The sequence below is a fragment of the Vicia villosa genome, linkage group LG4 (assembly GCF_029867415.1).
Source record: "Vicia villosa cultivar HV-30 ecotype Madison, WI linkage group LG4, Vvil1.0, whole genome shotgun sequence".
NCBI classification, from domain to species: domain Eukaryota; kingdom Viridiplantae; phylum Streptophyta; class Magnoliopsida; order Fabales; family Fabaceae; genus Vicia; species Vicia villosa.
In genome coordinates this window covers 155,410,550-155,426,023 of record NC_081183.1, presented here as the reverse complement: position 1 = coordinate 155,426,023, position 15,474 = coordinate 155,410,550, and the positions used below count along the sequence as shown (strand labels likewise).

The window sequence follows — 15,474 nt, the reverse complement described above, 5'->3', positions numbered from 1 at the left end:
ATAGAAGTTAATGAGTTTGCAAATGTACCGGAATTTTAAAATATCCGGTAAATCGCACCGGAAATTTAGAAATTTCCGGTAAAAAGACACTGGAAATTAGTGAAATTCACAGAATTTCCGGTATCGCAAAAAAACGTATTGGAAATTTATTTTTTGATTCATTTTTCCTAGTAATTTTTTTTTAAATTATTTAAATTTTGAGTTAATAGTATAAAGGATATTTTAGAAATATGGGGAGGTGGCGGGTTTAATTTGTTGAGAATAATGCAAGTGTGAATGTGGATAATAGTCCCACATTGGAAATGCATGTGGTGACTTGAGCATATATAAGTGGGAGAACCCACTCACCTATCACCTTAAGGTTTTAGGTGGAGAAGTGGTGTCTCTCCCACAAAGGTGTGTTGCTCAAGTGGAATGTCCCAAAAATTAACAATGCTCCCGAACTCGACCCTCCCCCGATGTTGCGCTAACAAATGGTATCATGAGCCTTTGGTTCGAGAAAGGGACCGGCTTACTTGTATCGGAAGTATCTCCACATGGTCGTTGGTATGTGTTCCACATGTGCGTAGAGTGTCCCGTGTGTCCGGCGGTACAAGTGTATGTGGAAGTGGAGTTTCCACATGAAGGGGGAGCATTTTAGACTCACACTTGAGGGGAAGTGTTGAGAATAATGCAAGTGTGAGTGTGGATAATAGTCCCACATTTGGAAATGCATGTGGTGACTTGAGCATATATAAGTGGGAGAACCCACTCACCTATTATCTTAAGGTTTTAGGTGGAGAAGTGGTGTCTCTCCCACAAAGGTGTGTTGCTCAAGTGGAATGTCCCGGAAATTAACAATGCTCCCGAACTTGACCCTCCCCCGATTGTTGCGCCAACATAATTTGGGGTTGGCAAGAAAAATTCTCAAAATACAGGAGATGGGAGAGGTCAATCATATTATTCGAAGAGTTTATTTGGTGCTAATAATAGAATAGAGACATGATATCAAAAGAAAGAGAATAAGAACTAAGATATAAAACATTATAATATTTAATTGTTTTTTCTCACACCATAAAAAATATGATATTAATATTTTATTATTGTATATTTTTGAAAATAAATTTATTAATAACATAATACTCACAATTGAACCGTTTCAATTTTTCCTTGATAACTAAAATTATTGATTTGATATCTTAGTTTGAAATTCTAAATGGTACCACACTTCTAAAAAAATCATTATTTCCAAATCAATTCATCTGTTAAAGAACTAGACCGTTATATATATATATATATATATATATATATATATATATATATATATATATATATATATATATATATATATATATATATATATATATATATATATATATATATATATATATATATATATATATATATATTAAAAATTTTAACAAAAAGTTTTAAACTTGTTTTTAGAAGTTTTCATTTGAAGTTTTTGTTTGGTTCGTGTTTAGTTTTGTTTAGGTTTATTTGTCATTTGATTTGATTCTAAAATTGTCTGCGTAACACATACTCAGTAACATAACATAATAGTTCAATTATTTTAACTTCAGTTCAATTCGACAATTTTTTTACTTGTCTTAGATGTCCTAGATAAGAAGGAGAATAAATATATGATATAATAACAATATAAAATTATCATGTGTTTGATACATGATAAGAAATATAATATTATTATTTTATATGTTTGATATAAACTTAATAAAAATTTAATAAAATATAAACTTAAAATGTATTTTTGTTCTTTATTTAGATGTTTTTAACTTTTTACAGACGTGACAGTGATGATTGGGCTAAATTTTTTTTTTTAAAGAAAAGCTCTTTCGTACTTGGGTGAAGCAGAAAAATATGGAAATAATATGAAGAAGAATGAGGTGGAGCCTTATTACTTTAAAGAAAACTGCTTAGGCCACGTAGGCTATCATTGCTCTAGCATATGCGTGCGCCAGCAGTTGGAGAGCGAAAGCATCTACAACTAGATATGTCCGCATGCATATAATCACTAATTCACAATAATCGCGCTTTTGTGAGACAAAAACTAGCATGCCTAAGCATTAAATGATGCACGTGATATCCTAACTGGCGCTTGAGAGACTCATCCCAAGAACCGCTTAAGGGACTCGCCCAAGTAACACTTGAAGGACTTGCACCCATCGATGCTTGGGGGACTCGTCCCTAGCATGAAAAATTCATTACCAAAGGCTACACTAGCTTGTTTAAGTTAACCACTTCATCCTTTCCAAACCTCATGCTTGAGGGACGATGGACTATAGCTTTATTGGGTGTAGAAAGAAGCACTCAGAGGACCTAAGGAGAAGCAACCAAATGGGCCAAGGAATAACCAAGCAGGCGACGTCCTTTGAGTCTTTCGACAGTGACCTGGGTCGCCCAAACCAATTACATATTCTTTATTTGATCCATTTAGCCTAGAGACACGATATTCATAAGAGAATCAGTCAAACGTAGCATGACAGAAGAAAATGGTTCCTCCTTATAAGGGAGGATGAACCTATCTTTCCCTACTCCCGCTAGTTCGGAGGAAAGATAGGAAAAATTATTTCTTCATCCCCATTATCCAACTCAAAAGAGTCTCCTATGCAAATTTCTACCCTAAAATTTAGAAAATCATTCACTAATTCTACAAAATTCAAGATATAAAGTCAAGCAATCAAATACGATGAATGTGCCCTCTCTTTATTGTATTTCACAAGTATAATTAGATTTGAATTATATCAAATCTGATTTAATATATTGACTTAAAACATTGAGATTTGTCCTCGAAATTAATTTGACTATAATTTTTTTCATCAAATGCATATTATTTTTTAATTAAAGAGATTAATAAATATATACTAAATAATTTTAAAGATCGTAGTATATTAAAAAAGCCACCATATTATGCTAATTTTATAATTGATTTTTAAAATAATTGTTCAATGCATCATTTTTATTGAGTGTCAGTGTAGAACTAGTTTACAAAGTGCACATTTTGTTTTATTTTAATTTGTTTAAATAAATGAAGATTGAAAAATAATTAGATTAAATATAAATTAATCTAATTAATATATTATATTTATTTAGTTTTGAATAATTTAATATGAATTTATTATTTTTAAAAATAAACAAAAAATAAGTGTTAGAGATTTTTAAATACAGATTAAGTAATTGTATATACTAATTTTTCGAATTAAAGAGAATTTCGTTAGAAAATTAATCTCTTTAAAGAATTTAATAATGCTAAGATTTAAGTAGTTATATTTAATACGAGGTAAATAAATGTAATTTGTTGATTATACGGACAATATTTATTTGTTTATATTTATTATACAAATTGTTATTATTCAAAATTTTAAAAAATTTATTCAAATTTTTTTACATAAAATTGAAGTCAAAATGTGTTTATTATTATTTTAAAGACATGCCTACAGTGTTTTAAAAATTAGACTGATTTTCAAACCGGTGAAGGTGTTGGGTCACTGGTTTTTTAGTTAAATCATTGGGTCACTGATCAAAATCGGATTAAACCGGATAATTCGATTGAATAAACCGATCTTTATTGCAATACTATATATTTATTAAATCGGTCGAACCAGATGACTTAATCTCTAAAAAATATCACAACACCTACAAAATTTTAAAATATTATACTTTCACATTTCACATGTTTCTTCTTTACATTCAAATTTTAAATACAATCATCACTCACAACAAAATAATACAAAATATAAATTTAAATAAATTTTAAATCATGTCTAATTGCAAACCGAAGAAAATTTGTTTCAAATTTAATTATATTTTAATTTTATATTTTTTTAAAAAATTATAAAAACGATGTCGTTTTGTGTGGAAAAAACATGCAATTGAACCACCGATTTTCTAAAACCGTCGGCTCATTGGTTTTTCCCAATTTTAGCTGGTTCTCACCAGTTCAATAGCATACCTGGTCCAACTATCAGACTAGACTGATGATTCTTCCAATTTCCGGTCCGACCTACCGGTTTGGTCCGGTTTTCTATATACTGCATGCTCAATTATCTTTTCCTCCTTTTAATATTAAAAATTCTTAAAATAAATTTTTTGAACCAGAGGTGAACCCGACCCGCTTTAACTGTCGGGTGAAATGGATGTACTATGTCACTATGGATTCCCGTTAGTGCCTGCTATCGATTCACCAACAACTTTTCAGATTCATGCCTTCTCTTTTTCTCACTGTTAGTCTCTCTCCTCCATTCAATGCTTTTCTCTTAATTTCTTCACAAATCCTAACATTTTTTTGTAATCATTTCATTTTCATTCAACGCCATGGATTCATTATTCCTAAATCTTACTTTTCGCTCATGCTTACAACTCACAGCTGCCTATAGTTAAGGTTTTTGAACAAATCAATGTGGGGCTAATATGATAGGATTACATATTTGTGGAAATTTTAAAACCTGTTAACTATGATTATAGCGTCAATAATCTGATAGTATTGTGATTTTGAATGTGACAATGTTTTTTGTTTTCAAATTTTCCTATCAGAATGTCTGCATGTATTGTTTTCTGATGATGGTCATAACGCGCGTTGCAGGGTTGATATGCTTATGATAACTAATTTCAGCATGTACCCGAAGACCGGGATGATTGGAGTTTCACACACGATTCGGACGCATTTCAAATCCACTCAATTTCCTGCATATACTACTAGTTTTGATAACGTCATTCCACCTGCATACACTGACATAAATAATGTTATTGGAAGAAGTAAGCTCTTGTTCAAAGCGGATCGCTACAAGTATTTTTATCATTTCTTTTGCGGACACTTATTCTCGTTTGTATTATGGAAACTTGTAACTGTGTGACACTGCAAAGTTACAAGGTTTAAATTTTGTTTCTGAAAATTGTTGTGGTTTGATTGATGTTTTAGGATTTGTACATAAGACGTCATCTGGAGTTCTCTTTGAAAGGGGAAGCAATGCTGTCGCTAATGGACAACTACAAAACTTACCATCATCTTCATCATATGAAGCTGCCATGGAGAAACTTTCCTCTCTTATTACTCGCCAAAGGCGTGGGGAGAAGCCACCCCTTCCTGATAAATTAAAAAGGATGTCAATGTATCTCAAGGTTATATGCTAAACTACTTTCCCAGAACTTTGAAGTCTTGGACACTGATTATGCAATGTATTTATCAACTTGTTATTGGTTGTGGCATCATTTTGCTTTAATTAGTTTCGAAGGTGTGATATAATTTTCTCCTAACCTATCTGGCCAAACCAAACTAAGGATAATTAAATATAACAGAAGTGGGTTGTGAGATTGGAACTCATCAGGCTAAAAAACATGCATTTACCAATTAGGGCAAAATGTTCTTTTTCTAGGAGTCCCTTCTAGTAGTATCGCTATTAGCAGAAAATGTTCCTTGAATAATCTGATTTTTATCATATTTATTTCAATACTAGATAGTAAATGCACGTTTTCTATGCAGATCTTGGGCTTGGAAGAAGATCTGAATAGACTCAAAATTATTCACGTGGCAGGCACAAAGGGAAAGGTACTCTTTTCATAGTTTGTCATATTTTCATGAATCATTTTGTCATTTGTCACAGTTGTTGTAAAATCATTTTGCCTTTTGCTTCAAGATTCAAAAAAGGACTATTATTTGTTATGATGAATATTGTTTATCTCTTAAAGTTGCTAATTATTTGTCTTAAGATGATTGAAATAAAGATGCTACATTAGACATTTTATCATTTTATAGTTGTCTGGTATTTTTGTCAGGTATCTGACATGACAAAAGGTTATCCTAATATTCATGTTTATCTTGCATTTCCCCTTTTAGTTAATGAATTACTTGTCAGGGTTCAACATGCATATTCTGTGAGGCAATATTAAAGGAATGTGGCTTTCGTACTGGAGTTTTCACATCCCCTCACCTAATTGATGTGCGTGAACGGTTTCGTATAGATGGGTTAGTAATTGAATGAATCCTCTTGTATGGTTGATTTTAACATTTGTATTGATACTGCATCAGCAATTGAGTATTCCAATAATCTATTCTTACCACTATAGTTTGCTTGCAATGTGTCTCTCACACACACACACACACACACACACACACGTGTATACATGCATGTTTGTATAGCATAGGTATATGGTTAATCCTGCAAAATATATAACGAAATTTCAAAACTTGTTACTCAAAACAATGAACTCAGGTGAATGAGAATAAATCTAGACTTCAGTTGATTAGGTTCTATTCTTATTTTCTTATTTTTATAATAATACATTGTAAAAAAGAATTGCCTTGACCTGCACTGCTTAGTAGTAAATTCTATGTCGCCAATCACTGATAGCGAAGTGGAGTAGCCGACCCCAAAGCTAGGATAAATGGGTACAGGTGGCCTTTATTTGATATATTTAGGAATTATTATTAATTAACACGATTACTGAAAAATGAAAAAAATTACTCAAAGTTCATGTAGTATGTAAAAGTCACAAGTCTTCAGCAAAACATACTTGTGTTGTGAATACCAAAAAATCTATGAAGACAAATTACACACAAACAGACATTTAGTAATATTTGCATTTATGAATGTTTACAAAATTTTATGAGGAATAGAATACCTTTTGGTCCACAAAGAGTTGGAGCCTTGGAGAGCTAGTCCGTATATCTTGGCTTGTACAACTTTACATTATCTTGTTAATAAACCCTTCACCTAATTGTAAAATCAAACGAGTTTTTCCTTTTGAAAAGCAGGGATGGATTATGGAATATAGATTTGCAAATAAGGGATGCTTATATGAAGTAGTGCCAACTTTATATTTCATGTGCATCAGAGCAACTAGCTGTTTAGTTTAAATTCGTGCATTTTGCACTAGTTTTGTTGAATGTATAGCTTTAACTTCTGAATTGTTAATATCTCCTGTAGGATTGACATATCAGAAGATAAATTTTTAGAGTGTTTCTGGGATTGTTGGAACCAATTGGAGGTATTATTTTACATTTTTCTAGAAATTCTTTTTGACTTTCCTTTTCTAAATAGATGTACTTTTCTCGAGATCCAAGTATTGCTTTAATACAATATCATTTTGTTTTGTATTTGATATTTAATAGAAGAATTTGCTGTGGGTGGAGTATTGTGGCCATTCTCTTTTGGCCTTCTGATAATATACTTATAGGAACAAGGAAAACAGAACTCAGTTTTAACAATAGAAAACATCAAAAATCTCTTCTCTGTGGCTGATTTTGAGAAGTAGTTGTCTCAAAAATAGCGACTTATGCAAAAACATAGGGAAAGATTCAAGTGGCTGATTTTGAGAAGTTGCTGTCTCAAAAATAACATAGAGAAAGATTCAAGAAAACAGAAAAGAAAATATCGGGACACTTTTAAGGAGCTTGTTTCCTCCCTTCCCAAATCTCACTCATGATTTTTCACCTCTCTTCTTCTTTTGATCCTTTTCACACTACCCAAATCAGTTTCTTTACTGCTTTTCATACATCCCTCACTCATTTCTAACAACTGTTTCTATTCAACTGCTGCCATTCCCTTCCTTGCTATTGTACAACTTAGTACTACAGACAGGGAATTATCAGATACCTGCTCTATTATTTCCTTTGAATCCTCTAAATACCCCTCAGCACATTTAATCTTGAAGATCAAAAGGGAGGAAACTCTGTGATTGAAAAGATAACATATCAACTCTTATCAAGCTTCCCAGGCAATATGATTTTTTTAAAATAAATTTCTTTCTTTTATTGCCCATAGATGTTGATTGGAAATCATAACTTCTGTACTGTAGTTTTCAAATCAGATGATTTCTTTTCATAGTGACATTATAAACCGTTTATAAGAAAAGATATTGTGTGATTATATTATGCATTTCCCATTGACATATTCCCGTGAGTCCGTGACAGATTCTCAATTCCCAAAGCTTAATTTTGCAGGAAAAAGCAACAGAGCAGCTTCCAATGCCCCCACTGTTTCAGTTTCTTACTATATTGTCTTTCAAAATATTTACATCTGAACAGGTAAGCTTGTATTTCAGTTTATCACTGAGTTTCATACTGTATTATCCTTGCATAAATTGCTACATATCGCTGTAGCAGTAGCCATTGTGGAAAATTCAATATGACGAACTTGTCATAACTAGGTTCTATTCTCATTGTCCATCAGCCAATGATATTTACAACATTCTCTTACCTGCACATATTTTGGAGGGGCAAAATTAATGTTGTTTTAAATGATGCGAAGCCAAACCAGTTTTCCATGCTATCTAGATTTGAAAAAAATAGTATGTAATTGCTAGTAATATTTACCTTTATCTGTCTGCAAAGTGCTTTTTTTTAAACTCTGGAGAACTGTTTCCTTCTATAATAAATGTTATTTCCAAAAACAAGATATCTTGTATTATTACTAGTTGTCACCTTACATACTCTTTTAAGTATGTAAAAAAGAGTAAGCATTTTTTTACCAAAAAAAAGCCAGTTAATGAGCTCTCAAGTATTCTTTCCATCTCTGCACATATGGACTAATTTCTCCATCTCAGCTGCTATATATTTCTAGCATTTGTTATGTTTTGTCTAAAAGTTATTAGGATTATTGCGAAACTAAACTTGATATTTTTAAAGCAAATTTCTTTTTCATCATTCTCTGATACTCTAAGATGAAATACTGCTCATTTTTTAAACTTTATAGATTATATTAATTTTTGTGTTCTAATACGTATGTCTGTATCTGAATGAATTATTATGTTTTGATTCAGGAATCCTTGTTCAACCTTTACTTTTGATATGCTGCTCCTTTTAGTTAAGTATAATGATCAGCTAGTTCATACAACTTATTGCACTTTTAAGTTTTACCTGCTGTTTATGTGTTTTTATTAACATTTGATTATCTGCTTACATTTGACAAATTATTATTCTTCTTTTCCCCCTCACAACCAATATTTTATAAACTCGCTCCCATTGACAGGTTGATGCTGCCATTATAGAAGTTGGTCTTGGAGGAACAGAAGACTCAACCAACGTGGTATGCATTTGACATATGGTATCACAGATTTACTTCTTTTTGACTTTTGCTGTTAAAAGTTTTGTTTAATATATTTGCTTGAACTAATAGAATAATTAGTTTATGGAAATTAGTAAATTTTCTTTTACTCCTTAAGTAAAATAGTATATTATTTGAAACTGATTATGAACGTACAGATTAAAGAACCTATTGTGTGCGGCATTACTTCACTGGGAATGGATCATACTGAGATTTTAGGTGTGTATGTCTCATACTTTCTGTGCCTTTTTTTCTGTTTTGCATTTGATTTTCTCTGAAAGAGATTAACGTGTATCTGCTTTGCCAATCATATAATCTATCATCTAAGGAAACTCATTATATACTTCAAATTTTGTAGAATCTTTTCAATAGAAGTGATAATTAAAATGATTAAAACTCTGCAGGAGATACTCTCGGACAAATAACTTCACACAAGGCAGGAATTTTTAAGGTAAGAAAATTCTACTAAAGCAACCAAACTTGCTCTTGCACATTGATTTCTATCCAAAAATAGTTTTCTTGGTGTAGTACTTACGTTTCCAATTTATCTAATTGAAAGCCCCTTCTCCCCACCTCCATTTTCTTTTTTTATCTTCTGAAGATTTGATGTCTTCCATGTTCCTGAAGCCTAAAGTTCCTGCCTTCACAGTACCCCAACCTCCTGAAGCAATGGATGTTATCCTTGAGAGGGCCAAAGAACTCATGGTAATCTTTGTACTAAATCCTAGCTATTATAAATTGCCTCCAGAAAAAGTAATAGCATTTTGAGATTGTCTCTTATTCTTGCAATTTTCTAATTAAAAAAAATGCAGTTTCCTTTTATTTCAAGAAAACTGTTGTAAAGTTCTTATCAGAAACTCCTATGCTCACCGATTATCTATGTAATGTAACCAATTACTTCCTGTATTTGAGAGCTCTAGTTTTGCCGAAAATATAGGTTATTAATCGGAAAAGCATGCTCATGCAACCTCATATATGAGCAAATAATCCTCTTTATTGCTAATGCCAATAATTGTTTGCTTATTTTCAATGGCTGTAGGTTCCGCTTGAAGTTACTGAGCCTTTAGATTGTAAACAAATGAAGGGATTAAAGCTTCGGTTATCTGGTGATCACCAATTCTATAATGCTGCTCTTGCAGTCTCACTTTCCAGATGTTGGCTTCAGAGAACAGGAAATTGGGAAAAAGTGTGTCAAAATGTCAGTTAAAATTCTACTCTTGGCTCATGCATGCATCTATGAATATTATGCAAAGCTTTGTAGTTGAAGGTCGTAGATCATTAAAATCAAAATACAATGGAAATAATCATAATATCAGCAATTATGTGTTATAGAACAACCACCAAGCCTTTTTTAGTTCTTTCTCTACCTCTAGTGATTTGAATACCTTTCATCTGATCTACTCTCTTTCTTTAGTCTTTACTACATAATCTATAGGTTTTCTCTTTACATGCCCAAAACACCTAAGCCGAGTTTCCTTTCCACCGTCTTTTCAATAATAGGTGTTACCTTGCCACAACTCTCTCTCTAATGTTGCCATTTTTAATCCTTTCTTGTTTAGTCTTGTCACACATCCAACGAAACACCCTAATCTTTGCTACACCTATTTTATTTTTGTGTTGTTTCCTTACCGCCCAATACTTTGTCCCATACAACATAACCGATCTTAAAGTTGTATGATAAAATTTTCCCTTTAAATTGAGCGGTACCTTTGTATTACATATAACACCTAAGGTCCTCCTCCATTTCAATTCCCAACTTAAATTTTATTTTTTTGTATATCTCGTATTTCTCCGTCCCAAGATATTCAAATGGTGTAACTTGTGGTATGATATGATCGGAAACTTTCACCTCTAAGTTAGAAATGCTTCAACTTTTGCTAAAATTACAATTCATATACTGTCTTTCACCTTTAAGTTAGAAATGCTTCACTTTTTGCTATGTATGAGAAAAAATTTAGTGGACCCCTTGTTGGTATGCTTAGTTTATTTTCCATACATGTGAGTTTTTAATCAGATTTTAATACTTTTGGATGGATAGCGAGTATTTTTTTTTAACTTCAACTGTGTTTGCATATAATAATTTTCCCTTCACTTAAAGAATATTCCACCCGCCCTTCTTTCGTCGTTTGATGCTTTAATATCAAAGCTGTGTTGGTCTTCCTCTTTTTTCATTATCTCTACCACTTTGACCTTAGTTTTTCCCTGTATATTAGGATTTTCAGGATTCTAATTTGCCAGATGAATTTATTAAAGGCCTTTCAAGTGCCCATTTTTCTGGGAGGGCTCAAATAGTTTGTGACTCTTCTCTATATTCTGACTGCTCAGAAATTACGTCTGAAAATTGTGGAGAGTTGATATTTTATTTGGATGGAGCTCATAGTCCAGAGAGCATGGATGCTTGTGCAAAGTGGTTCTCCAATGCCGTAAAGGGATATAAAAATCCATCACATATGTCTACTAGTGAGGAACCATCAGAAAACGGTTACTTTCTACGTGAAAGCAAGGACTTAGGGCAGTTTGAGAATTCTTCTAGGCAGGTAGGTGTTACTAAAACAGTTTATTGTGGTATATTTTCTTTGAGCTTAACTATTGCTGTTGGTATAACATAGTATATAATTAGTTCAGTATTTCCCCATTTTTAAGTAAAAATACTAAGGTTGTCCCTCACAACCAACAATATCAATGCAAATCCCCAACTCTTAACTATTTTTTAGTCATTGTTGAAATTTCTTGATTCAGAGTACCATATGATTTTTATTTGATCATCTGATTGACTATCAATTGCATCCTGATGTTCAGCATTGATTAATTGTAGATTCTTCTATTCAATTGCTTAGATGTGAGAAATCCTAACATTTTACTTCCACGGCTAGTTAATGGATGTGCTTCGTCAGGTATTCCTACTTGAAATCACTTGTACTTTTCTATTTGTAGCATTGTACTAATGTATTGAAGTGTTGCTTAGGTATTCATTTCTCAAGAGCACTTTTTGTTCCGAGTCTGTCAAAGTATACCAAGGTTACTTCTGGTGCATCATTTATTCCTTCTGATCTCAGTGGGATAGACCTGTCATGGCAATTTAATCTACAAAGAATATGGGAGAAGATTGTGCATGGGAAGGGTACATTCTATCTTTTCAGCTTGTAACAACTTTGTCACTCTAGAGTCCTCGCATTAAGATTGTCTTGGTCACATTTCCTTTCATGTAGAAAAAGTGTAAAATATATGATCTTGTAAATTTAACCAAACGATGTGATAAAATTCAATTACCACCACGACTGTCATTAATCATTAGGCTTTGGGTAAAGATGAATGTCTGATTAAACTATTTTGAAATCCCATGGTAGAAGTCCTTAATCTCATCTGAAGGTGCTACTATAAAGGACTGAATTGTAGTCACAGTCTCACAGAGCTTGGTTTCTCCTCTGACCTGGGTGTTATGTTGTTTATTTGCAGAAATGACCACTTTGCTTGAAAAGGATTTCAAGATAGAGAGCAAGCTGATGTTACCACCTAAAGAATTTCTTTATGATAATGCTTCAAAGGGATGTCTTTCCCATAACTATTCTCCAAGCAGTGCAGTAATTCCTTCATTGCCATTGACAATAAAATGGTTGAGGGACTGCGCCAGAGAACACCCAGCAACAAGACTTCAGGTGAGTAATGTGGACCGGCACTTTATTTTTAAGTTGACTTTTTTAATGGATGGGAACTTACACGGTGTCAACCGCTTGCATCCTAGTAAAAAGTAAAAACCATTAATCAAGCAACAATTATATTCTGCTTCACCTTTTCTCTCTACCGTTTTGCAAGGGTATATAGTTGGCATGTAACGTATAATCTGTACTTCTACCATCATGTTCATTTAAGTCTGTTTAATTCTTTTTAGTTTGGATCTGTCAGTTCTTTCTCTTTCCTCTTCTTGTTTTTGCCATTCGCAATTGTGTTGAAACCCTGTGAGTGTATTTTTTAGTACTAGTGGTCAAAACTTCCTTTTCTAGATAGAGAAGAATGATGTTTTCTCCCGAGTCGTATTTTCCAGGCATGAACATTGGTGGGATGTAGTGTAGAGAAATGTATGCTGACAGCCATTTCTTACTAATGGTTGCAGGTTCTTGTCACGGGATCACTGCATTTGGTTGGAGATGTACTAAAGCTCTTGAAAAGATGATTCAAATTGAAGTCGACTTGTATTTGCATTGGAAACTTCTATTGCAGCAAAAGTTGCCATTATTTTAATCGCTTCAGAGATGAGACGCTGATTTCATGTGAGACTTCTGAAGGGCGTGCAAATATTTCTTTCTGTTTGAACTTGATCAGTTAAATTTTGCCAACTCGACGGGCATTGTTAAACTTAAGAAAGTTCAGTACAGTATATGATAGTCCACGGAGGTACTCTGGTAGGACAACAATGCCATAAGCCTATAATGGTCCTTCCTAGTTTTGTTGTTGTTGTTGATGGGGTCGCAAAATTCACACTGTACTGAGTTGTACTTGGACACTTTTTAATATTTCTATCACCATGCAATGTGATGCATGCAGGTATTATTTTTTCTAGTATACCCTTCATTTGAGATTTTTTATAGACCTCTTTCAAATTTGTAATTGCATTATTTATTTCTTTGTAAGTATTTAAAATTGTTTTTATAATTAATATGTAAGTAATAAACCAATGTTGTAGAAAGTAAATTTGAAATGTGTTATGGCTCGTTCATAAGGCCCAAGACGAAACCTAAGATGAAAGGCCCAATGATATGATGTAGGCAATAAATGATGCAGAACAAGTATATCCTTTCTTTCTTGGAAGTAGACAATTCTGCCTATTAAATCTTTGATGATCGTCTAGATTAATCTGATGGCTGACCGCGATCTACGCCTCACTCTACGTTTTTTGTTGTTAAATTGCGTCTCCTATTTAAGAGGAAAAATGTGTTATTTCTCCGGTATTCAAATCTATTCTCATTCTCACATCACTTTTCACTCTCAGATTGACTTGAGCGTTGGAGTGTTAACCTTGTAAGTCAACCCCCTCTCTACTACACCAAAAGCTTATGCCCATCATAATAAGCTCTCCTTCTTCGTTCGTCGATGAACTATGATTCCACTAACGAAATGACGGCGCCATCTGTGGGAATCAAAATCTGATTCCCGCAAATCTTCACGTTCAAATCTGTGTTTCTTGATCTCCTCAATTAGACTTCCTTCGACCTAGAAATCCAAATCTCCTATCAGATTTTAGATCTCCATTTCTCGATCTCCTTGATCAGATCTCCTTCGACCAAGAAATTTGAATCTCTTTCCTCAAAAACTTTAGATCCTCATTTGTTGATCCTCTTCCTCGAATTTAACCTTATTTACAACGGATGTTTAGATTCATCAACAATGATGACATCTAAATCCACCTGATCCACCGCTCAACAGCAAGTTGCTGTTGCAGTTGCCGAAGCTACAAAAGATCCTCCTCATCTCCCTCAAATAGAAGGATATTCGGTCATAGTAGCATATCCTTTTGATCCATCACCACAAGACTCTGCTCAGTTGAGAGACGATTAAGGAGTATTCCAAACTCTTCCGTTCTTTGGATTCCTCATAGGAGTTTCATCAAGGAGAACATTCGCACTGACCTCCGCTATTACCTGGGATATTTAGACTATAAATGCTCCCTGACTTTTAACTACTTCAAACTAACATTGGCATATAGGGGGCAAACGATCGGTTGAACAATATTCATTACAAGGTGCAACACGATAATTCAAAAGCCATATCTGAAAAGCTATCTAAATTTGAAGAGAGCATGCAACACGTCAATTTGAAGAATAGTAGTGTACAGGAAACGGCCTCCCGAAGAAACAAAGTCGACATACCTAAACCAGTGCCCGTGAGAACTACAACGCATCGAGAAGAGATTTTGAGGTCGCCAAGTCGTCGGCGACACCATAGACACAAGACCCCTCCATCTCATCACAGAGGGGAAACAATAGTCATACTCCTTCAGAAGTCTGTTGACCCCCGAGGAAAGAAAGGTATGAAGAAGATGCTTTGACCCCATAACAGAAAAAGAAATCCCTTGTTTGCTCACATCCTCAGCAGGATAATTTTGAGGTAGCTAGAGAGACCTCCAATACTTTAAAGCTACGACGTGACTGAGAATCTATACCAACATGTTGGGCACGTGGACGCTCGGTTGAACTACTACTACCCGCACGAGGCTGTAGTGTGCAAGCTCTTTGCATTAACTTCCGAAATACTGCGCGTTCTAGTGTTTAAACAAAATAGCCCCCACCAATTCCATTTTACCCTAAAACTCAAATATTTTCAAAAATCTTTCCATTTGTGGTTGCTACTACACGAACTTGCTTTAAAGTTGCTCTACAACCTTCAAAGACTACTCAAAGGCTACATCCAAAGCTTCAAAATTGTAAGTTCTCACAAACTT

General features: G+C 33.6%; 1 protein-coding gene across 3 annotated transcripts; it reads left to right on the top strand.

Moving 5' to 3' along the window:
• The first annotated feature begins 4,098 nt into the window (after positions 1-4,098).
• LOC131595614 (folylpolyglutamate synthase-like) lies at positions 4,099-14,242 on the top strand. 3 transcript variants are annotated; one of them, XM_058868009.1, is made up of 17 exons: positions 4,099-4,220; positions 4,580-4,752; positions 4,916-5,115; positions 5,477-5,542; positions 5,850-5,959; positions 6,921-6,981; positions 7,937-8,020; positions 8,964-9,020; positions 9,197-9,257; positions 9,443-9,489; positions 9,666-9,743; positions 10,078-10,236; positions 11,261-11,575; positions 11,854-11,932; positions 12,004-12,159; positions 12,495-12,694; positions 13,150-14,242. In XM_058868009.1, exons 1-17 carry the CDS (start codon positions 4,141-4,143, stop codon positions 13,207-13,209), a joined length of 1,986 nt encoding a protein of 661 aa, XP_058723992.1. In that variant the 5' UTR covers positions 4,099-4,140; the 3' UTR covers positions 13,210-14,242. The 3 variants fall into 3 exon arrangements, with proteins under 3 accessions (XP_058723992.1, XP_058723991.1, XP_058723993.1); XM_058868008.1 differs by having other exon boundaries at positions 11,252-11,575; positions 13,150-14,241; XM_058868010.1 differs by lacking the exon at positions 4,099-4,220 and adding an exon at positions 4,265-4,378 and having other exon boundaries at positions 11,252-11,575; positions 13,150-14,241.
• The last annotated feature ends 1,232 nt before the right edge of the window (positions 14,243-15,474 follow it).